Source organism: Amblyomma americanum, chromosome 6 (genome assembly GCF_052857255.1).
Source record: "Amblyomma americanum isolate KBUSLIRL-KWMA chromosome 6, ASM5285725v1, whole genome shotgun sequence".
Taxonomy (NCBI): domain Eukaryota; kingdom Metazoa; phylum Arthropoda; class Arachnida; order Ixodida; family Ixodidae; genus Amblyomma; species Amblyomma americanum.
This window is the reverse complement of record NC_135502.1, coordinates 198,931,457-198,956,874: the sequence shown is the minus strand read 5'-3', so window position 1 is coordinate 198,956,874 and position 25,418 is coordinate 198,931,457. Positions and strand designations below refer to the sequence as shown.

Genomic DNA, 25,418 nt, shown 5'->3' with positions numbered 1-25,418 from the left:
CGTCCAAATAAGTACCTATCAGTTTTTCATTTGAATGTAAGAAGCATTCGCAACAAAGAAGATTCACTTGATCAGTTGTTGGGCGGTATCTGTGTCAACTTTGATTTATTACTTTTTACTGAAACCTGGTTAACAATGAATGATAATCCAACTCGAATCAAAGGCTACAAATACCATGGCTGCCCTCGACAATCCGCTCGTGGTGGAGGCGTAGCCATCTATGTGAAGAAAGAACTAGTTCATGATGTCTTGCCAGAATGCACTTTTCTTGATGATGACATTGAATGTATCTGTATTCGCTTAAAAATGTATGTAGTGGTTGTTGTGTATCGACCCCCTTCTGGAAACGAGAATAGGTTTCTTTTAGTGCTTGATCACATGTTAGATTACTTGCACAGTCATGATCATACGTTTGTTACAATGGGTGATATGAATATTAAAACTCTTGTCAATGATTCTCATGCAAAGGAACTGAATGTTATCAGTTAATATTAATGCATTAATCTTGTCACAAGTCCTACTCGCATTACAACTCATAGTGCGACGTTATTGGATGTCATTTGCCGGCCTTCTAACAGCGGATGTTAGTGATCATCTTCCTGTGTTTTGGTTTCTTTCTTCTGTTGGGCATAACGGCACCAATAATCCTGTGTCTATATCCTATCGAGAGATTAACCGGATGTCTTCAGATTTATTTCGGTCTCTCCTAATCGATATAGATTGGGAATTTCTTATTAATGAAGCAGACGCCAACAGCGCTTATACCTTATTTGCAAATAAATAAAAAACTGCTACGATAGATCCTTTAAGCTCAGAGTTTGGAAGAAACACAGCAAGATAAGGAAACCTTAGGTGACGAAGGCCCTCTACAAAAAAATTGAGAAGAAAAACAAAATGTTTCACACATTTCTGTACAGCCGTGACCATGAAAAGCTTCTTGAATTCAAGAAATTTTGAGATCAACTTACTGGTGACCTGAAGAAAGCAAAGGCAGAATACTACGAAAAATTGTTAGCTCGTATTCGCAATGACCCTAGAAAAATTTGGCAATAAGTTAACGCTCTTCGACATAAACCTATTCGCAATCCTTATACCACTAATGCCCCAGCTAATAAAAGAATGTCGCAATCTTTCACAGCAGCAGAACTAAATAGGCATTTCATAACTTCTGGAAAGTATACCCAATCACAATATCATGTGCCAGACAGTATATCATGTGCCAGTATATTCCCAGATGAGCTTAAGATTGCCCGTGTATGCCCACTTAGCAAAGGATGCGGTGAGGCTGCTATAAATAACTACAGGCCGATTTCAGTTTTTCAAGTTTTATCCAAAGTTTTTGAGATTGTTACAAGCAAGCGTCTAACATGTTTCATTGAGAAGTATAACATTATATCTGCTAATCAATATGGACTCCGCAAAAACAAATGTACCGAGCAAGCTTTACTAAATACCAAACATGAAATACTCAACAATATTCAAATAATTTTTTCACACTTGGACTATTTCTTGACCTGTGTAGAGTCCGTTAACCATGAAATATTATTAACTAAACTTAGCAATTATAGAATACGTGGTGGTGCATTTGATTTGATGCGGAATTATCTCACTAATAGGTACCAGTATGTAAAATTCAACAATGATGTATCGCCCAAACTAACAGTAATCAGTGGTGTCATACCTGATTCCCCTCATCTGATTATGTACACAAATGACACTAATGTGTTTTTTGCGTCTACTTCGCTTCCAAATCTAGAATGTGCAGTTAATGAATATTTGAGGAAACTTTCAGCATGGTTGCATGCCAATAGGCTACAGCTAAATATAAATAAAACCAAATATATAATTTTGCTCCAGTTAATAAACCTGTTGAAACAACCACTACTATATTGTTTAATAATATTAAAATATAACCAATAGCGACGCAGAAATTTTTGGGCGTGTGGTTCGATACCGATCTATCTTGGAACACACATGTAGACAAGCTAAGTTCCGAATTAAGTAAGGTTGCTGGATGCCTTTGTACGTTAACTAACTTGATACCTCTCTGGTTGAAGAAAGCATTGTACTACACTTTATTTTTTCCTGACTGTCATATTTCAGCCTCGTATGGGGTACTACGAGTAAAAAAAATTATACCCGGTTAACCATATTAAAAAAAAACATTTTAAGAATGTTTGAAAGCTACAGGGGTAGACCTCAGGATTTACCAACTAAACCCTACTTCTTAAAACAAGAAATCCTTAAACCCAGTCAGATATACTATTACAAGCTTGCACAATACATAAAAAATAAGCTATATGATAACGCCGGGCCTAAGACACCAAGTCGATATTGCTTACGAAAAGAAACATATAACACCACGCATACGTACAAACTATGGCACGCAACACTTAAACCACCAAGTCCCCCAATTTTAAGTAACCTAGGAAACAGGATTGATTTCAGGGCACGTATTTCAACGAAGTCGCTCAGAAGATTCCTGCCGGAGAGTGAAATAATAAATGATTAACTTTATATTTCTCCTTGTGTTGTTTTGTTAAAATACAATAATTTAACTTTCTGTTTAAACGTGTGCTACGTATATTTGATGTATTTTATATGCTTGCTAGCGTTTTTTAGTATTATTTTCTGTTCACGTTTGCTTTCTGTACAAGATCTATGGTATATGCTTTCAAGTTTTGATTTATATTGCACCTTGTCGGCCGTTGTTGCTCGATAGGGCAGGAGCCCCTCTCAGGCTACGCCTTTAGCTCCTGCTCTATTGCGCGTTTGTTATCTGTTACCAATGAATGAATAAACTTCAAACTTCAAACCGTAAAATGGTTTAATAACAATCCAAGAAATAAACAAAGTTCTCTCGGCCGGAAAAAAGAAAGCACATGGCCCTGACAATATTCATTACGAAATGCTGGCGCATATTTCCCAACCGTCTGTGGAAGCACTTTTAAAATTTATTACAAAATATGGGTGCTCGGGACACTGCCGGAACCCTGGAAGAAAGCAGTTATTGTACCATTCCTGGAACCTTGAGAGCAACCAACATCCCCCAGTAGTTACAGGCCAATCGCCCTTGCAGGCTGCCTCGCCAAATTTTTTTAAAGTGTGCTGAATATAAGACTAACTTTTCTCCTTCAATCCCGCAAAATTATTGACATCCATTTAAAAAAGCAAGCTTCACTAAAGACCATATAGATCATCTACAAAGTACTGTCCCGAGAAGCTTTTATACACAAACAGCACTGCTTTGCCGTCTTTTTAGACCTCGAGAAGGCAGACGACACAACCTGGAGGTTCGGGATTCTTCGTGACCTAGAAGAGCTTGGCATTTATGACAGGATTTTAAACTGCCTAAATGATTTCCTGTCCAACCGTTCGTTTCACGTACGCCTAGGCGGAACCCTCTCGAGAAACTTCGTTCAAGATTATGGACTACCTCAGGGGTGTTTTTTAAGCACAACGCCCTTTGTTATAAAATGAATTCCATAGCCAAATTCCGAATTTCATTATGTATTCAGTATATGTTGATGAGGTGCAAGTAGCCTGCACATCCTCAAACCTGGTAACATGCGAGCGTCAAATACAGTTGGCAATGAATAAACTAGCGATTTTGGCAGACGAGAACCGTTTCCTGTTTTCCACACAGCAAGCAGTGGCAATTCTTTTCTCGATCAAACGAGGTCTTCAAGCCGACCTATTCAAACACCTGAACAAAACACAGCTATAACAACACAGGCATAATCCAAACACAGGCATAATATTTGACTATTCAAACTAGCTTTCCTGTGTCATATAAATGCACTGAAAAAGAAACCCTTCCGATCCCTTAACATACTTAAAGTACTGTCACAAAAACATTGGGGTGCTGACAGGACATGTCTTCTACAAATTTACAGCTCTGTAGTACGCTCTACGCTGGATTATGGATGTATAATGTATGGGTCAGCGAGACCATCACACCTTAAACAACTGGATTCCGTACACAATTTAGATTTGGGTCTTTCGACTTGTGCTTGCCGACCATCACCAATACACAGATATTATGCACAAACCAACGAGCCATCACTTGCAACCAGAACAACCATGCTCACACGCACGTAGGTTTTAAAATCTGTTCACTGCCCAAACACGTATATTACCCTATAGTCACAAATTGCCCATCTACGACACTTTTTATCAACAAACCGCTAGGTATAAGGCCACTCCTCCTGCGTTTTGAAGAGATGTGCCAAAACAGCGGCGTACTAAACACATTACCCGGCATTGCCAAAGACGAGATCCACTGCCTGCATGGTACAATTTTCCTGAAATCTGTGATTTAACTCTTAAACAGTTCCGTAAAAAGCAAACTCAACAAACAACATATAATGCAAGAATCTCTTGCACTGAGAGAAAAATATAGTAGTTTTGCGGACTTTTACACTGATGGTTCAACAACAGGTGTTTACGTAGGAAGCGCAGTGGTCCAAGGGAAGTCGGAGAAAACAGTACGACTTCCACAGTACGCATACATCTTCACTGCCGAATGTTACCCACTCTGTGTGGCCATAGAAAAAATAGTAAACGATAACTTCACAAGCAGTATTATTTACACAGACGCATTAAGAGTACTTACATCTCTCTACTCTGAAACCGCAATTACTCCTATAATTGGTGACATCATACAACACATAGTAACAGCCACAGATCTAGGGCAAAACATTAAGCTCTGCTTGGTCCCCAGTCATGTCTGAATAAAAGGAACGAGAGAGCAGATTTGTGTGCTTCTCAAGCTCCTGGCAAGGAAATTAAAAAAGTGAATATACCCTTTAATTATTGCAAGAGATCAGTTCAATGGAAATTAAGGAAACATCACAATCGGTTCGGAACGGTGAAGTGAATAATAAACTATAATTTGTAAAGCCAGTTTTGGGTTCATTTGAATCGTGTATGCACCAGGAACGCTTTAAGGAAGTGATTTTATGCTGTCTCCGGATAGGCGACACGCACCTTACGCACTTCCTGCTAACAAACAAAGCACACCTGTTTGCGAAGAATGCAGAGATGAACTTACGGTTAACAAAATTTGATTCTCGTGTGTGAAACTGGAAAAATTAATAAAAAGTACTTTACTGTATTTTATAATAAATGCATTTCTTTTCACGCAACACTGCTCCTAGGTGATAATGCCATTGTTAACATACCTTCTGTTTTTAGCTTTTTAAAAGAAGCAGGCTGACATGAAAATGTAAATTTTGAACCACTGGTTCGCCGTATTACATATTATACCTCGGCAACTTTTTCATTCCTGAAAAAAAGGCTTAGGATTTATTCTATTGTTTGGGAGCCTCAGGATCCTTGCCCAGCCCAGGATAGTCGCTGTGGCTACCTGACCATCTTTAAGAATCGTACCATTAGCCATTTCCAAATTTCTTCTGCTCTGTTATTACTAGGCAGCACCGTCTATTTAGGTCATCTACACCATCGATGATTTTTCACATTCCAAAACATTCTACAGAAAACTTATTCTATACCTTGACCTTGGCGCAAGATGGCCTTAGCTGCATGCCTATGTGCCATAAAACCCAACACCACACTATATTGCCCGCGTTACTCAAGGTCGTGTGAGTCAAGATCAAGTCAGATTTGCAGATCACTTGACCAACATGGCCGTCATGTTAGTGCAACGGTGCTAGCATAACATGTGACCATTGCCGCATATGCTCTATACCTTCGTTCCTCTATATATACCGCAGGTGCAAACAGCCGAATTCGGCCACTAAGTGATATCATTGGTGCGCAGATTGTGAACCACCTAATTGGCGCAGCAGCGGCAGTAGCGTAGAGGTTAAGCATCTACCACGCGTGCAAAAGGACCGGGGCTGGAATGCCGGCGCCACGCAGTTCTCCACAGTGTTTAAAAAAAGCTTCGCGTGTCGATTGGATTGCATATCCAGGCCTGGGGTGCGGCCCGATCTCGGTCACCAGAACCGACAACGCACTCTCTCACCGGAACGGGATTTGGCTACCCTTGTTTAGTACTCGGCCAGAACGTTCAATGAACGAACCAGCTGACCCTCGGCCCTCAGTCCCCAGCGGCTGCGGAGCAACTGACAAAAGCGGCGATCAGACCTGTGACGCAGCGGAGGGTGCTAAGAATCTCTGGCTCCGGACAGGCCGCCATTGAAATCTGAACCTGGCAAGGTTTAACTCTAGAACGTTATCCAGTGACGCTAGCCTAGCAGTGTTACTTGAGGAACTAGCACGCATTTAATGGGATGTCAATAGGCCTTAGTAAATTTAGGAGGACAGGTGAAGCGTATTCATTACTAAAGGGCGGGCACATACTATATGCTGTCGCGAACTAGCCGATAGATGAGAACTACGTGCGGCATTCCTCATCAATCCGGATATAGCTGGAAACATAGAGGAGTTCTATAGTATTAACTAGGGGGTAGCAGTTATCGTAATTAAGCTCAATGGGAGGTACAAGCTGAAGGTGGTGCAGCCCTACGCGCCTACATCCAGCCATGATGACCACATAGTTGAAACCTTCGATGAAGACATGGAATCGACAGTGAACAAAGTGAAATCGCAGTACACTTTTATCACGGGCGGCTGCAATGCGAGGGTGGGAAAGAAGCAAGTTGGCGACCAGGTGGTAGGCGACTATGGCACAGGTTTCAGGAATAAGAGGGGAGAGTAATTAGCACAGTAAGCAACTATAAATTATTTACAGATCATGGATACCTTCCTCAGCAAACGAGAGAACAGGAAGTAGACCGGGAAAAGCCCCAATGGTGAGATTAAAAATGAAATAGACTTCACATTACGCGCTCACCCTGGCACTTTGCAGGATGTGGAAGTCATCGGAAATGTGCGCTGTAGCGACCACAGAATGGCAAGGTGTCGCATTAACCAAAATTTGAATAGAGAACGGAAGAAACTAATCAAGCGGAAGCCAATTATTGAGTTAGCAGTGAGTGGGAAAGTAGAGGAGTTCAAGATATCACTACAGAACAGATATTGAGCTTTAACTAAGCAAGTCGTTCCTAATGTTCAGGCAATGAATGATTGTCTCACTGCTACCACCACGGAGTCTGCTGTCGAAGTAGGTGGTAGGATGGTTCAGCAGGATACCGGCAAGCTATCTTAGGAGAGGAAAGATCTGATTTAGAAACGCCAAAGCATGAGGACGTCTAGCCCTAGAGACAAAGCAGAAGTAGCAGAGCTATTGAAGTTAATAAAGAAGCGCGGAGGGGGGGGGGGGGTAGCAGACACGTGGAAGTATAATATGAATTGAATCGAGCATGCTCTAAAGAAAGGAGGTAGTCTAAAGGTGATGATGATGAAAACAGACATAGGTAAAAGCCAGGTGTACGCATTAAGAGACATGGAGGGCAATGTCATTAGCAATATGGTTAAGATAGTTGCCGAAGAGTTGTACACAAATCTATACAGTAGCCAATTCAGTAAGAGCGTTAATAATAGGAAAATTAGCGAACAGAAGTGCGTCATCCCGTCAATAACGAAAGAGGAAGTAAAGAAAGTCTTAGGAGCAATGCAAAGGGGGAAAGCAGCTGGTGAGGATGGGGTAACAGCAGATCTGTTGAAGGACGGAGGTGGGATTATGATAGAAAAAGTATCCACCCTGTATACGCAATGCCTTATCACCTCGACCGTACTGGATGGTTAGAAGAACATTACCTTAATTTATAAGATACGAGACGCCAAGGACTTGAAAATAAGAGGCGATCAGCTTATTGTCCGTTGCGTACAAGGTATTCATTAAGGGAATCGCTAATAGAGTCATGGCAGCCTTAGACTTCAATCAATCAAATGATCAGGCAGGCTTTCGTAAAAGATATTCCGGAATAGATCATATTCACTCGGTCAATCATTTGATAGAGAAATGCTCAAAATATAACCAACCACTATATATAGCCTTTATTGATTAAGAGGAAGCATTTGACTCAGTGGAAACCTCAGCCGTGATACAGGCATTGCGGAATCAGGGTGTAGAAGAGCCTTGTGTGAAAATACTGGAAGATATTTATAGCGACTGCACAGCTACCATACTCCTCCATAAAGTCAGGAATAAAATTACAATTACAGTCTAGCAAAGGAACAAGAGTTCACAATTGGTAGCGAGGCGCTGGAAGTGGTAAAGGAATACGTCTACTTAAGGCAGGTAGTGACCGCTAATGCGGATCGTGAGAGGGAAATAACTAAAAGAATAAGAAAGAGCTGGAGCGTTTATGGCCGGTTCTCTCAGATCATGAATGACAGTTTACCAATATTCCTCTAGAGAAAAGTATAGAACAGCTGTATCTTACGGGTACTCACCAACGGGGCAGAAACCTGGACGCTAACGAAAAGGGTTCAGCTTAAGTTTAGGACAGCCCAGCAAGCCATAGAAAGCAAAATGATAGGTGTACCGTTAAGAGACTGGAAGCGGGCAGAGTGCGTGTGGGAACAAACGTGGGTTGATGACACCCTAGTCGAAATCAAGAGGAAGAAATGGGTTTGTGCAGGTCATATGATTCGGAGGCAAGATAACCGTTGGTCCTTAAGGGTAACGGAGTGGTTCCAAGAGATGGCAAACGTAGCAGGGGGCGGCAGAAAGTCCGGTGGGTGGATGAGATTAAGAATTTTGGGAGTACACAGTGGGCGCAGCTGGCAAAGGACCGGGCTAATTGCAGAGACATGGGAGAGGCCTTTGCCCGGTATTGGGCGTAATCAGGCTGGTGATGATGATTAGGACTGGTATCAAACACTGCAGCGTTTTATGGAGCAAGAAAATTACTATTCGAATCAACGCTTACCTCATTATAGGGATTCGTAACGACGACCTTTGGTCTCCATAACCATAATTTCTTGAACCTTCAGGCGCCCATTGAGACCAAACTACTTGACGTAGGATGTTCAAAGTGGTGTCAAACGATTTGTCTTCTTATGTTGTATACGTTGGTAACAAAATGTGTTTATAATGTAGATATCTGGATATACCATGATTTGTACCGGATATAGTGAAGATGATACACACCATATGATTATGATGCAATATCCGTTTGATAGGCGCCGCTCTTCTTGGTTGCCTCGGCGCAGCTAACGTTCGGTCAAACGCTCCCTCAGCGTCTGAGATTTTTTATGCAGCTCCTCTGTCCGTGCAATTTTGGAGGGCGAAATAAAAGTGGTTTTGTTATTATTATAAATACTAATATTATGCCCAAGGGATAAGAAAGGTTATTTGCGGACTTGAAAGTTTTTGTGTTGCTGGCTTTGTTTGGAGTGACTATGCGTTGAGTCTCTTTCGTGACTTCGGTGCTAGAAATATGCCTGTTTTCTTTCAAATTGTTGGTAGTGTGCCATGTGTTATTCTCCTCCTTGAGCTGTCGTAGTTGCGCCGCCGTTCTATTGAAACCAAACTGATCCCACCGTTAGCCTCACTAAACGCCGCTTCTGAAACGATACTTCTCAGAACCTTTTTTTTTTTGCTTACATACTATGTATTTGAGGCAATGCTTTTGTAGACCGCGAAAAAACGGAGTACTGTGGTCTCAGTCACAGAACTAGTCTATTTCTGCAGGAAAGATGCGCGGCCCACATCATAAGGTCAAAAATTCTGAACTTGCATGCCGGTACATATCTGCCCCTATCACTGCACATAGCGATAGCAAAGTCATGTATTCAGAGAAATTTGCCAGAGCTCTGGTAATTATTTCCTTCATATTCTGCAGGCATGATAAAATTTTAACCTACCTACAAAGCAACAGTTTTATATGGATGAAGTATGGTCACTTCCAAAGCTATGGATTGGATGCGGCCACGCCTAATTCAGTGCAAAGGAAAGTACAAGTAAAAAAAAATTAACTTCAAAAGTTTTCACTTTAGTTCCACTGTTCGAATCCATTGTGCATAAATGGAAGTTGCTCGGACAAGAACAATGGTTTAGTGCCCTCATAAAAAACACAGGATCCTTGGGACAAAGTTTATGCTGGATACTAAAAACAAATAATCTGAAAACCTTTTGAGCGATCCAGGCACTCAGGGTAATGCCATCTGGCGCGAAATGAACAAACTATTAAAAACTGGAAGACGCCAGAATGAACTTTAAATATTATTGAAGCACACGGAGGGCAAAATTTGGCAAAAAATTCTAATGAATATTGCATTAATATTGTTGAAATTGTTCATGATGAATCTGCCACGAGCTTCCTGGGCACACAAATAATAAATAGTGCTTTTTTGAGCCACTTCACCAGAGGATATTCTCAGTGTTTTTGTCGATAAAATAATATAAATCAGGCGATATCGATGGCCTTCAAATTGGACTTATTAAGTTCGTACTCCACCTGCGTATAACAGTTGTGACTCATCTGTTTAATGTTTGTTTATCTATTGCGGCTTTCGCAGACAAAATGAAGCTTTCAAAGGTCAATGTGCTGTTTAAGTCAGCAGACAACAATGTGTTATTCTATTGCCAACCAATAGCATTACGGCTCATTATTTCTAAACCTTTGGAAAAAGTTATTTGTAGTAGGGTGACAGCGTTTTGTGACCCATTTTTTATTAAAATGCCTCAACAGTACACTTATCGAAAACAAATGTCAGCTCAGCTGGTTCTCCCGAGGGAAAAAAACGAGTACATAATACTTAATGAATTTCAAGAAAAGAAGTTAACCTTGGAAATCTTCGTCGGTATTTCGAAGGCGTTCGACGAGATTAATCACTTTATTTTATTATGTAACTTAGCAAATTGTGGATTTCGAGGAATATGTCATGAATTTATAAAATCTTATTTACTACGAAGGAAAACGTAGCTCGCCGTTAAAGCCGAATATTGAGCTTTGCTGCCCGTGGAGGCAGGAGTTCCGCAGGGTGGTATGCTGAGGCTGATCTTAATCAATCTTTATAGTAATGATGCCGCATTGATGCTGCAGCTTTTAGTGATGAAGCATATTTTATTATTTAGAAAGTTGATACCAGGACTTCTTTCAGTCCAGAGTGGTTAAGGAACTTGAAATTTATATAGCACCACCATTAATAGATTGTTTCGATGGAGCACAGCAAATTCCTGAAAGGTAAACGCAGAGAAAATAAAATTACTCGATACGCACTGGTACAAAAACAAACTGTCATTTGGACATCTGTTTTGATACCTGTAAGGCTGGGCATGTAAAAGAGTTCAAATCGTTAGGAATCGCTTTTAGCCAACTGTAACGAAGACGACGCGCGAGCCTTATGGCCATGGCCTGGTGCACGCTCCTGGCTGGACGTCGGACTGCTCTTGGCCCTGTTCTCGTCAAGAAGCTTCTCCGAATCATGGTCGTCTGTGCTGGTTCTCTCTGCCAGCGAGACCGCGCTATCTTCAGCAGCACGACGGCCATGATGTTGAGGATTGGCTCACATTGTATGAGCGGGTGAGCGCATACAAGTGGGACGCAGAAACCAAATTGAACAATGTGATTTTCTACCTGACGGGCGGGGTGAATCTGTGGTACCGGAACCACGAGGCGGACATTAATTACATCATGATCCGTTTTCAAAGCAAAATTTTCAGACTTACTCAGCCGTCCGGCTGTCCTAAAACTCCGTGCCAAACAGCGCTTGCGTGCGCGGTCGCAGCAGGTAGGAGAGAACTTCACGAGTTATTTTGAGGATATCGTCGATCTCTGCCAGAGGGCGAACGCACAGATCTCCGAAGCCGACAAGATAAGGCATATTCTCAAGGGCATTGATGACGACGCCTTTCGGATGTTGTTGGCGCGAGACCTGCGCACCATCGCGGAAGTCGTCACCCTATGTCAGTGCTTCGACGAACTACGCAAGCAGAGGGCTCTGACACGCGAACGCACCACGAACGTCGACTCGCTTGCTTGCCTGAACGATGCAAGAGACCAGTCATCGCTCCTGCCGCACATCAAGAGCTTCATCTTTGAAGAAGTTGCTCAGCAGCTCTCGCTCATTTCACGCCACGAAGAGTCATCACTTAACTCCGAACCTGCGGCACATCATTAAAGAACAGGTCGCTGAAGCTCTCCAGCAAGCCCCTCAGCCCACACCTCCCGCTGCCCCGATGACATATGCGGACGCGACCATCTACCTATGCTCCACCTCCTGGTACAGTTCGAGAGCCCGCTGCTTTTATTCCACCGCCTGCTCATTTGCGAACCTCCTTGGGCACGCCTGATGATATTCGACCGCCTGCTCGACTGGGAAACTCATGGCGCACGCCTGAAAACCGCCCGATCTGCTACTTCTGTGGCTTGTCAGGTCATTGGGCGCGTCTTTGCCGTCGACGCATGAACGTCTCACGACCACCTCCTGAAGTTTCCTGTTCCTGGTCCCAGCGTCAGAATTCACCTTCTGCTGAGCCGCCCCTAAGCCGTTCTCTGTCTCCTGAACACACCTCCTTCTCTGGACGCCATCTCTCCGATGGGACGGCCTCCCCTCGACCACTCAAGAGGAAAACTAGGTGCCGCAGTTCCTGAGGCGAAAACTGCGCAGTCGTCGAAATTTGAAAGCCCTTGTTTGTCTATCACTAATTTAATTAAAGTTTTTGTAGAGCGCGTATCTGTGATAGCGCTTGTCGACACCTGTGCTACGGTTTCTGTCATAGATGCAGCGCTTTACCGCTCTTTGAGGAAAGTGAAGACGCCCTTTTCTGACCTATCGCTACGAACTTCAAGTGCGCAACTCATCCAGCCGTTAGCAGCGTGTACTGCTCGAGTAATCATAGAAGACATTTTATATTTGGTCGAGTTCTTCGTTCTGACGTCATGTTCACATTCTATCACCTTGGGCTGGGACTTCCTATCGCTCAACGACGCGGTCATCGACTGTGCGCGGGCTCAAGTAGCGCTTTCTACGTTGCCGAATCCCTTGCCAGAGACTGAAGTTTGTAGTGCCTCTCTTTCTAGGAAAGCTTTTGTCGCCGACAGTACCGATATTCCTGCGTGCTCTCCCGTGATTGTGCTTCTCTAATGTGGCTGTGTTCGCGATGCGAGTGTCATCTTCTCGCCGTCTTCTACTTGTCTACGCCGCCATTGTCTGCCGCCGCCTTGTGCTGTGCTCACTTTATCCGCTGGCCTCACCGCACTCTGGGTCCTCAACCCGTTTTCAAGCCCCTTCGCTTTGCGCCGCGAGGAATGCATTGGAACCGTGCAGCTCTTTGTTTTCAATCAAACCGAGGCTGCTGCAGAATCACCGCCGGTCGCCATGCATGCCCTCAGCTCATCTAGTCCTGCGCTCGCCCCACTGTCGACGGGTCTATTCCTTCGCTTTATCGACGCCACTCTTCCTCGAACTCAGCGAAACAGCTTCTTGCGCTTCTTGAGGAGTTTCGCTCCTCCTTCAATTTCCACCAACGCGTTTTGGGGCGCACGTCGTCTGTCGACTACCGCATTGACACCGGTGCCCATGCCTCTCTGCGAGAGCACCCATATCGGGTTTCCGCTACTGAACGACGAGTTATCGAAGATGTGGGTTTCTCAGTAGGCACAGGCCACTACCCACCGCGGGTTCGAGCTTCGCGCGAGCCAAGGGCCCCGATCAGCCGTCACCACACGCACCCTGGGGCACCGCTGCGGCGGCGTTCAACCTCTGCAGAGAGGTGAGCGGCTCGCCGCAAGAAACAGGCCTCCAAGTTCACAAAGGAGACGTTTATTGACGCCGTCCTCCAGCGGTACATACACACACTCAAACAGTCACCCCGTCCCGGGGTGCGCTCAGAGCAAGGCTCCGGTGCGCCCTCGGGGCAACAAGAGAAATGCGCGCCGCTAGCACGCCGCTGCAGGAGATTGTCCCCGCGGCAGTGCTGTGATCTCTCTCGTGTCGGCCGTTGGGCCGTTTACGAGAGAGAGTGGGCAGTCAACGCAAGGTGCGCCTGTCAGAGGTCGTTGGACCCCTGGACAGGCTCGAGCCGCGGCGGATCGAGGACGCACGCTGGCGAGCTCGAGTATGAACTGATCCGAACGGCAGAGGCCGGCCCGGACGAACAGTAACGTACGCACCTTACGCTGTCTCGGAGGGGTCTCTCTCTCTCTGGGCCCCGCTCGGACGGTCGCGCGCCACGCGACCACCCAAAACGGGTCCCGAATTCCCGCCAAAAGTCACCAATGGCAAAGGTCCTTGGGAAGCCGGGGGCGGAGCAGCGGCCGAATGACTGCGATTAGCCACCAGCCGTCTCTCCGCCGCCCGAGGCGGGAGAAAGGGAAAGAGAGCGACGCGGGATGCCGCGCAGACGCCACGGTGAGAATCTAGCAGGCTTCCCACAAAGAACAGGTAGACACCATGCTTCAGAGAGGCGTTATTCAGCCTTCCACCAGCCCTTGGGCCTCCTCGGTTGTCCTCGTGAAGAACAAGGATGGCTACGTTTGATTTTGCGTCGATAACCGCCGCATTAATGAGATTACACGCAAAGACGTCTACCCTCTGCCTCGTATTGATGACGCTCTGGACTGTCTACAAGGCGCGGAGTTCTTTTCTTCCCTATTTGCGCTCTGCTTATTGGCAGGTCCCAATGGCAGCTGCAGATCGTGCCGAAACCTCGTTTGAGACCCCTGACGGCCTCTACGAGTTTACCGTCATGCCTTTAGGCCTCTGTAACGCTTATCCTACTTTAGAGCGAATGATGGATACTGTTTTGCGTGGCCTCAAGTCGAATACGTGCCTATGCTACCTGGACGAAATAGTTATCTTTTCGTTCCACTTTCAAATGCGTCTATGTCGCCTTAAACACGTCTAGACATGCCTCATAAACACAGACCTGCAGCTGAACCTAAAAAAAAATGCGCCTTTGCTGCCTGGGAACTGACAATTTTAGGTCACGTTGTGTCGAAAGACAGTGTAGATCCTGATCCCGCGAAACTTTGTGCCGTGACTGAGTTTCCCAAACCTTCCACTACTAAGGAACTTCACGGCTTCCTAGTGCTCTGCTATTATTTTTGGCGTTTCATTCGCAACTTTGCCGCAAATGCTGCCCCTTTGACTCAGCTGCTCGACACCAATGTCGATTTTTCGGCTTGGTCACCTGCATGTGATGACGCCTACAACCCCTTGCGTCGTCTCCTCACGGCACCACCCATATTGTGCCGTTTCGACCCGGCGGCCCCGACTGAATTCCACAGGATGCCAGTGGTATTGGTCTCGGTGCAGTGCTCGTCCAGCGCAAATCTGGACTCGACAAATATGTCGTTGCCTATGCCAGCCGAACACTTGCGAAGGCTGAGTCTCACTACTCTGTGATTGAAAAAGAGTGCCTCGCCATTGTGTGGGCCTTAGGCAAGTTTCGCCCTTACGTGTGCGGCCGCCCTTTAGACGTCATTACGGATCATCACGCCCTTTGTTGGTTTTCTTCACTGAAAGCATTCACAGAAAGAATTCGAAATTGACAGCATTCAGATAAAACCTATAAAACATGTTCTTGATCTTGTATGTTCATACTTGGTGCATATATTCAATCTTTCGCTATCATCTGGCACTTTTCCTGACGACATGAAACGTGCAAAAGTCTCTGTTATATACAAGGGAGGAAACAGGAACGACTTAAGCAACTAAAGGCCTATATCAATAATTCCAACCTTCTCAAAAGGCCTTGAGAAGATTATGCTCACCCGACTAGACAAATTTTTTACTAAGCACAATATCTTAACAGAATGCCAGCATGGTTTCCGTAAGGGTAGGTCAACGGAGTCTGCCCTTCTTTTGCAAAAAAAAATTATCATTACAAACATTGAAGCTAATAGATTTACCCTGGGTATCTATATAGACTTCAGTAAAGCATTTGATTCGATATGTCACATAACGCTCCTTAATAAGTTAGATCATTACGGTGCCCGTGGGTTAACAAATACTCTTTTGCAATCGTACCTAACCGGCCGATCCCAATGTGATGACATTAATGGTTACTATTCCACCTTCCAACAGATTTCATCCGGTGTCCCACAGGGCAGTATTCCTGGGCCGTTTTTATTTAATGTTTACGTAAATGATCTTATCTATACTGATGATAATGCTGTGTTCGTATTATATGCCGATGATTCAAGCTTGCTCTTTAGTTCCACTAATGAAGTCGATTGGCGACTAGTGCTTTGTCAAGACTACTGAAATGGTCCGAAACAAACAGCCTAGAAATGAATGAAAATAAGACGAAAGCAATTATATTTGCACCTAAAAACAAACGTGTGGCCTCTAGTCATGAACTAAAACTAGGACCTTATAAAATAGATGTCGTGAAACAGCATAAAATACTAGGTGTCATACTCTCCAGTCAGATGCCATGGAACAGTCATGTTGAACAGCTAGCCAAAAAACTCTCATCTGCCGTAGGTGCCTTATTTCGGACGCGTGACATATTTCCGATTTCCGTTAGATTACAAGTATACCACGCCCTCTTCCGTTCACACCTTAACTACTGTACACTAGTATGGGAGACGACTACTAAAAAGAACGTCAACACACTTCGTCTAGAAAAAAAAGCCCTACGTTGCTTAAACAATGTATCATATTTACATCCCTCAGCCGAGCTATTTCGTCGGCATCATATAATCAGTATTCACTCCCTTTATAATTACCGTCTCCTCCACCAGTTTCACTTTGCTAATGAAAAGTATAGACAATTCTTATTGACACTTTCAGGTGCAACGCTACGCTGCAATATTTCTAACACACGCGCGCCTGAAAAATGGGTGATTCCACACCACCGAACAAATTACCTTCTACAGTCATTAAGCTATAGAAGGCCAGTGTTACTAAATAAGCTCAATGTGCCCAGTTTTATTAACCCTGTAATAAGTCGCAAAGTATTGCGTTCAATATTTCTAGAGCGACCTGTGCTTGCATCCTATCAACACAGTAATGTTAGCTTTATGTCTAACTTGAGTGCAATGATTGTCTTTGTTGTAATCTCGTGTGCATGTATACGCTAGTCCTTGTATAACTCCTTGATGTATTTTACTCTTACTTCTGCTCTTATATTTGTAAATTTATGATAAAATGTGTCTTTTTCGAAATAACAGTACATGTATAACTTTTTTTTTACTGCTGTCACTGTTGCCTGCCGCCGGCTTTCAGGCCTCGTCAAGCTGTCCCCACAGCTTTTTGCCTGTAAGACCGTCAACATTGCGAAATGTTGAAATAAAGGTGAATTGAATTGAATTGAAGATCCTTCAGGCCGTCTGGCGCGATGGGCGCTGCGTCTTCAAGAATACAACATCCGAGTCGTCTACCGGTCGGGCCGCAACGCCGACGCCTTGTCTCGCTTCCCGGTCTCCGCCGAACTCTGCGAAATCGAAGCCCCTGCGCCGTCTCCCACTGCAGTGGATTCGTGCTGTTCTCGGCTTTCTTTCCGACCTACCGATGGTTACACCATCCCGCGCGCTGCGCCGTCAAGCTTCACATTTTGAGATCAGAGCTAACGTGCTTTATCGCCGTAATTATCATTCTCATGGTCGAAAATGGCTCCTCGTCATTCCTCACCACCTCTGTTCCTATATCTTCTCATGTTTTCATGCTGACTTACAATGCTATCACGCGGGCCACTTCAAGACTTGCACGCGCCTCCGCATCCGCTACTACTGGCCTGGCATGTACAATTTCGTTTTGAAATACGTACGCTCGTGCATCGACTGCGGACGCGGCAAGACACCCACTAACCGTACTGCTGGCGAGTTGCAGCCGCTATCTTGTCCACCTCGCCCTTTCGACCGCGTTGGCATTGATTTATATGGGCCCCTCCCATATACTGCATCTGGAAAACGATGGATCATTGTTGCCGTCGATCACCTCACGAGGTATGTTGAAAGCGCCGCGCTCTCTGCTGCCACGGCACAGGATGTGGCACCCTTTTTTCTGCGTCGGTTCATCCTTCGACACGGTGCCCTTCGTGAACTCCTCAGAGACAGAGGCCGCGTCTTCCTATCTGATGTCATCAAAGCTCTGCTCCGTGAGTGTAACATCATCCATCGGACCTGCACCACTTACCGCCCTCAGACCAGCGGCCTAACTGAACGCTTTAACATCACTCCTGGGGTCATGCTGCCTATGTATGTCAGTTCGAAACACACGAACTGAAACCTTATTCTCCCGTATATTACGTTCGTTCGCGTGCAACACTGCTACGCATTCTACAACAGAATTTTCTCCTTTTATCCTCCTTTATGGTCGACATCCCTCCGTTCCCATTGATGCTGTTCTCCCCTACCACCGCGACACATCTGAGTGGACCACCGTTTCCGAAGCCGCCAGGCAAGGCGAACATTGGCGCCTGATCACCCGTTCGCTCAGGACAGCTACCCAGCCCCTGCTCACTCGCTAAATATCAAGGGCCCTATTGCGTCTTGAAGCAAACATCTCCAGTCAACTATATTGTTGAGCCCCTCACGTCGTCACCCGATCTCAGACACCGCGGCCGTGAGACTGTCTATGTCCAGCGCCTCAAGACATACTACGACCCCGCTATCTTGTCCGCCCCTTAAGTCGCCAGGATGGCTCCTCTTAAGACGGGCATACGTGCGAGCCGCATGGCCATCGCCTGGTGCACGCTCCTGGCTGGACTACCTGACCTCGGATTTGGCCCTGCTCCTGTTAAGGAGCTTCTCCGAATAAACCTCACCTTACACCAACATTTAACCTGGGACCCTCGTGTTGACCTCTTGGCTCAAAAGTTGGCGATGGCCGGAGGTAGGATTTTGCACGCTACGACAGGCAAATCCAGAGAAACTCTAACTTCTTTTATATAATGCCTTATTCCGTCCGCATATATATCACTTTAATCTCGACAACGGGAATATATCGCAGATTACTTTTAATACAGAAAAAAGCTGCCCGACAACTTACAAATGGCCCATGCGATTCTCGGGGGATTTGTCTCAGTCACTTATTCTGCTTTGTGTTAGGCACTCATTCTTATCTAATGTCTCTGCGAGGTTCAAAACAAGCTTAAAATAAAAAAATATATATCTCCTCCGACTAAGCAACGTCACGAAATCATTGCTTGCCACTACCTTACAGCATAAGGAAGAGAAATTTTGGATTTGTCATTTTCCCGAACCGATAACGGTTTTAACAAGTTGCAAAACCGTGTACCATTCCTGCTGAATACGCTTGAAAAACGACATATATATCTTGGAACTATGTCTAAAATGAATGAAAAGAATGTTTAATGAAACACGTCGGTCTCCATATATGAAACGTGTAACCTGTAGTGTGAACGTTTTTTTTTTTTCGCAGCACAGCGGTGCTGTATAAAATATTTACCTTTAGCGGTATTGTGTGTGCCTGTGAGTAAGCAATGAAAAAGTCAATGTTAGACTAGAGTTTTCAATTCCGTTTTCTTTTCTCCTGCTGAGTACGATTTTAAACACATGAGCCTATGTGTGGGATATTAATGCATGCACGTGTTTTTTCTTGCTCTTCTGTGTTAGGTGCATTGCACATATTAAAATATCCAACACTCTGTGTTTAGTATGTGTATAAAGAAACCGCACTTGCAAAAAAGAAAGAGGGCAAAAACTCGTCATGCTGTTCGTAGGAGCTTTTGTTCTCGTCCCGGCTTTTATTTTATGGAGACGAATGCTGAAGAAAGGTTGATATGCGGTCTTTCTCTACTTTACGCTCATAGATCGCTGGGAGTCCGCAATGTCGGAGGGCATAACGGAAGCGCCACTGCCTTGCAATGGTAGGTGCTTCTGGAATAGGTGGAGCAACCCAGGTAGCACTTCTCAAGCAGCCTCTCCCGAACAGTCATTAGGTTAACTGCCACCGGCCAAGGTGGGCGGTTTGCTCGGAGTTCGGTAGGCAGGTTTCCAGGTTTACACACACACACACACACACACACACACACACACACACACACACACACACACACACACACGCACACGCACACGCACACGCACACGCACACACACACACACACACACACACACACACACACACACACACACACACACACACACACACACACACACACACACACACACACACACACACCTGAACGGTTGCCCACCACCATTTGAGCTGGTGGGCAGCCGGCCACAATGAAGGCTTCAGACAAACGAACACACAACGGCTAAATGCGTGTAATTGCCAATGTCCATGCTAGCGCGCTAAAAAAAGGCAGCACCTGAGACGAATGTGGTGGGTGACGCTCCGTCGTGTTGGTACCCCACCGCACTTGTGCAGTGCCTAGCTGCTGGTTCCTCTGCTCTCGCATATAGCCGATAAGTTTGGTGAAGGCACGGCGGCAACACCAGAAGCTTGCACGGAAAAGGAGAAGAGGGTAGCTTCTGAGCCATGCAGTAAGGGCTAATCTGTGCAGCATACTTAATAGGAATAAGGCGCAACATTGACGACACAGAGAATGTCTCTCTGCCTGTCCGCTCTAATGAAGAATGTATGTTCTCCACAGCGCTGCGGCTGGGTGCGGCAGGTGCACCTGGCCGTGTCTCGGTTCGTGCAATCGCGCCTTCCGGACGGGGCGTGGCTGGCGCTGGCGGCCCTCGCCGGGGACCAAGTGCATGTCCTGGCCAACCTGACACGGCTCGAGGGACGGTCCAGGCGCGAGCTGCGGCTGCGGTTGCCGCTGGGCTGCGGAGGAGCTGGCGTCCACCCGGCCAGAGGCCTCGACGCCGCAGCCCAGGCACGTACCCAGTGGAGTCGACGACTATTTACTTATAGCTAGACTGAGGAAAATACCGTCCCTTTGTTGCTCCCAGTATGCGTCTTTCTAGCTAAGCTGAAAAGAAAAGAAGACACGCATTTACCACCAAGAAAGTGATATTTAAAATTGCAACTTTTTCTTTCCTGTCGCTCAGTTAAAACTTTCGATGTCATGACTCCGTGATCACAGTTGGGAAGTTAACGACGGCATATCCTAACCTCGGGTTTCCACGACGAAAAGTCCAGACGCACCGTAGTTTCGTTGCGAAAGCGGCCAATGCCGGCAACACATGCATTTCCTTTCTATGCATTATATATCATATGAAAAAGCTCCGTTTTCACGAAAGTACCTCGCTATATTAGGACTCGCACATCAAAGACATAGCTCTATTTTTCTCAGCGTACTCTTTGTTTTCAGAGTAGAATGCCCGCTTAACCCATACTAGTTCCGAGAAGTGAGGTCCCCTACCGATGCAGCTTCTCAGCGCCGGCGGCACTGCGGTGCTGGTGACGCAAGCCACCACTCTGAGCGGCGAGAACGGCACCCACGGGCCGGATTTCTCTTCGGGCGTTCTACTGAGCACAGTGGCTCTGGGCGCACGAGCGGACCTCGCACTCGACCTACTGGCCGCCAGGTACACAGGCTTAACATTCTGAGCAGCTTAACACCATTGAAGTCATTTTTCATTCTTTCAATTGCTGCAGTTAATTAATTGATCAATTGCACGTTTCAAATCTTTAATTATCCTCCACTTCTATTAATTCTTGAATTTAATGCTTCAAATTTCTTAATTACCCTCATCAAGCATTGGCTTTTCATTCTGTGCATTTTGACACCTTTGAACCATATTTCCCATTTTGTTCATTTCTTTACTTGATCAGTTACAATGATTTCATTAACTCGTCATCGCCTATCATACACCACTCAATCATCAATCGCTAGAAGCAAAAATTACCATGATACGGTTTTTTATGCAGCCCCCGATTATAGGCCGATGGCATTTCGACCGAACGAGCTGTATAAGCTGTCGCGCAGTAAGAGAAAATTGCGTGTGAGACGGGGGCTACACGACGCAGGAAACGAGGAAGAACAAGCATACTTGACAAAGCGCCAAGTGGCAACGTATGAAAGAAGCATGTGAGGAACATTTATGAATCCAAGGCGTAGTAGCGGTAATGAGCACGTGGATAAGACTAGTTTATTAGTGGGCGCATATTTTGTGTGAAGGCCACTATGACGACTACGGTAACTGTGTAAAGCAGGGCATAAAATACTTTGAAAATTATGGACACACTGTTGGTAAAATTATGTGAGCAACATGACACATCGCAGTTAATGGAGAAGGCAAATCTGAAGATGAAGGAACTGACGAAACGGTCGTCGAATCACTGACTACAGCACTGTAGCTTGTGACATTTCAGAAAATTTCAAGAAAATGAAGATAGATAAAGACGACTTGTGGAGTATAGGAAGTGACTATTTGCTGATCTTACCGTTGCCGCTGAGTGCACTGATGTCATTTCTTGCTTGCTTTAGTTGTCACGCGTGATCGAGACGAATCCGAGCCTCCCTCAGGCGATGCTGTGCACACACAACTTCAAAAATGACCTGCCGTCGGCCAGTGTGCATTAATCGCCCAAGTTCGAGAAGTTACTAACAGCGGATAAGCTTAACTTTACTTATGCGAAAACATTACGGAGCTTGGAGGTCCTTTACCTTGACTGCGCGCAGAAATAGAAAAATAAGCACTAACACCGCTCCAGCGACTCGTCAGATCTTTTGCCTTGAGGATCGTGTGTACAGCGCAAGAAAACTGTTCGCGCACAAATATTTTTTATACTCTGGGACATCCCCAACTGTAACCCATATGAAACGATGCCTAGACGACTCATGAGCAATCAAAATTGAAATCAAAATTGGTCATGGCTCCGATCAGTTGAACATCGCCATTGACCCGAAAGCAATAGACCACGCTCACCGCCTTGGGCGCCACGCACTGGATCGCTGCCGACCGTTAATAGTGAAATTCGTCTCCTGATCATCTTCAGCGATTTTCACTGATATAGGCACTTTTGTTCCGAAGCGTGAAATATTGTGTGTTCTTTTGTCTGTAACCTGCTGATGCTTGCCGAAACATGGCTCACTAACGATCTCACTGAAACTCAAGTTATTGCCGCTTTTCCGAACTTCAATCTATTCCGCAAAGATCGCACATCTGTAATAGGCAGAGGTGTCCTCACTGCCGCTAACAAGCAGCTTTCAGGTGGAGCTATTAATATTTCATCACACCTTGATATTACATGGCTAATCTGTCGCGCCTCTCCCCAAACCGTATTTGGTCGTGTTCTTTGCAGAGCGCCAAATAACTTTTCTGGAAACTTTTCCAGGAAAGTTTTTTTTTCCTGGAAACACTACGACTGCCAGCCATTTAACCAGAAATCTCTGAGCCCAAAATACAAAATTATATTGTCCAAAATTTTGAGCAGTATTAACGCCATTTATACAGTGTAGTTATATTTATTGCTCTCACAATTGCTTTCTACAGGCCGCATAGTGGATCATTGGCAGCAGGGCAAATTGTTCCCTTCTGTAAAACAGGTAGCATAGATATCCCGCAAGGAGTGTCCGATATCATTAATCAGCGTACTTCCCAAAATCTTGGACAAGTTATGAATTTTCTCAACAGTAACCTCTTATTTCATCAGTCACAGCACAGGCTTCTCAATAGTTTGTCATGCGAAACAGAGCTGGCCAGTTTGGTTCGTGATGTGCATAGTAACCTGGATATAAATTCAGACTGACGCTCTTTTCCTAGATTTTGCAAACTCATTTGACAAACTTCCCCACAGGCAGATTTAGGCCAGGTCATAAAATGAAAAAAACCTTTTTGACTAGAAAACTTACGGCGCATATCGTAGAACCAGTAGAAAAACAAGTACCACTTTCACAAATATAATGCCGGGCCTATGATAAATTAACTGGTTTCATTACGAAGAAAATAGAAAACGTAGAACAATAAAACCCTTCGAAAGGCAGACAGAAGGCTCGAAACTGGGGAATGCACAAGTTCAAGAAGAGACCGTGAGACTGCGCCCAAAGTTAAAGCCCCTCAATGGACTAAATGTAACGGCATCTCCTCTCTCCTCCTTATTTCTTAGCGCTCCTTCTCTCCGCTTCTTCCGGGCGCCGATGGTAGCGGCGCCTAGGCACGAGGGAGGCTAGCAGACACTCCCAATGCTCGCACTTTGGCGCGCAGTAGACCGCGCGTGCGTTTTCTACCTTTGCTTAGGTCGAAATGTGATCATGGGCACTGGAGATTAAAAATAAGCTACTCAAATAACCGCCCCGAGCAGCGTTGCACGGCTTTATGTAATTTTTTTTTTGTACTGCGATAGCTTTAGTTGCAGTGCACGAGGTGGAGGTGGCGTGATATCCTCAGCTGAGTGTTGCTTTGTAGCGATAGCTACACTACGCTAGCAGTTCGAGCCTTCAGCGTGGCCCCACTTGAGCTCCGTGGCGGCGCTGAGGCTGGTCACGTGGTTTGTCACGTGGTGCGGAGCAGCTGCCGGCAAAACCGAGTGGCGGGGGAGTGGAGAGGGGAAAGAGTGAATCCACGTCCAGGGACGAAGACAGAAAATGAACGCCCAGCGAAACGGAGCGGTGAAAGGCTGACTTTGCAAGTCGATTGAGCGAGTTCCATTCGGCCAGATGTAACTATCGCACCACTCCAGGTTTAACAAGAGCTTATCCACAGCCATTTTGCCACCAGCCTCTTTTGCCCAATCGTATCAAGAATTTAACTACGCCAGGAGCAAGCGGAACAACATACGACAGGACGTGCGGCCAAGGGTTTATAAGAACGGATGGCGCTGTAATGCTGCCATAATATATTCTTCTCTCGAAGGCGTATTTGATCATGCAATAGGCTGTTCTATTCACAGCATTGGTGCCTGATCACCTCAATTCTATTTTTTTAGCGCTAAAAAGTTTACCGATTATTTCGGAGTTCCTATACCTCGGACACCATGCAGGCTATCATCAAACGGATCTGACTGACGGTAGTCCCTTAATGTTTGTAAATAGTTAAATACGATGCCCTAGTTGCTTAGTGTAACACGGTGGCGACCAGTAGAATTTTGATGCAGGGTTAATTGTTTATATTGATTAGAGCAATCAAAAATACCTATAACTGTACCGAGTTCGTGAGCGAAGAACTAAAACTGCAGCAAAACAAATACGTACAGCGATGCGCACAGCATGAAAGCTAGACCTGCACCAACACCGAGAACCACACCCTTCGTATCGTGTTAGCGAGCGAAGGTGTCCAACTGCACCATACAAATACGTGCGTCGATGCGCGCAACATTGGAAATAGACATGCACCGCGAACAGCGTAAACGGGGAAGCTCGAACAACATGAAGCCCAAATGTCGAGTCGAGTTCGCGAACATGTCCGACTACAACCAGACCAATACGGGACGTAATGCGCGCGACATCAAAGCTGCGCCTCAGAGCCGAGCAGACCCAGCAGCGTGAAACTACATTTGTGTACAGCCCATGGCGAAATCGGCGCTGGTAGGCCAGTAAAGCTCTGCTCTAAAAACCCGACTGACAACTAAAGAACGGCCACTCCCATCGCAAAGACGGAGGTCCAGCATACTGAACATCAAAGTTTGCTCAACCGATCCTATGCAGTCAAACCTTTCGGCGAGCCGCGTGGCTTTACCCGGGCGGAGTGTCGAGAAACGTTTCTCTGTGCCTCCTCGGTTGTTGCGCC

At 45.4% G+C, this 25,418-nt stretch overlaps 1 protein-coding gene across 1 annotated transcript in view; it reads left to right on the top strand.

Annotated features, from left to right (window-relative positions):
• Positions 1-25,418, top strand: part of LOC144095163 (calcium-activated chloride channel regulator 4-like) — a 601,494-nt gene that overhangs the window by 331,552 nt on the left and 244,524 nt on the right. Inside the window, exons 9-10 of the mRNA XM_077628955.1 lie at positions 20,390-20,620; positions 21,118-21,275. Of these exons, the coding sequence (XP_077485081.1) occupies positions 20,390-20,620; positions 21,118-21,275 (389 nt within the window). The remainder of the gene's footprint in view (positions 1-20,389; positions 20,621-21,117; positions 21,276-25,418) is intronic.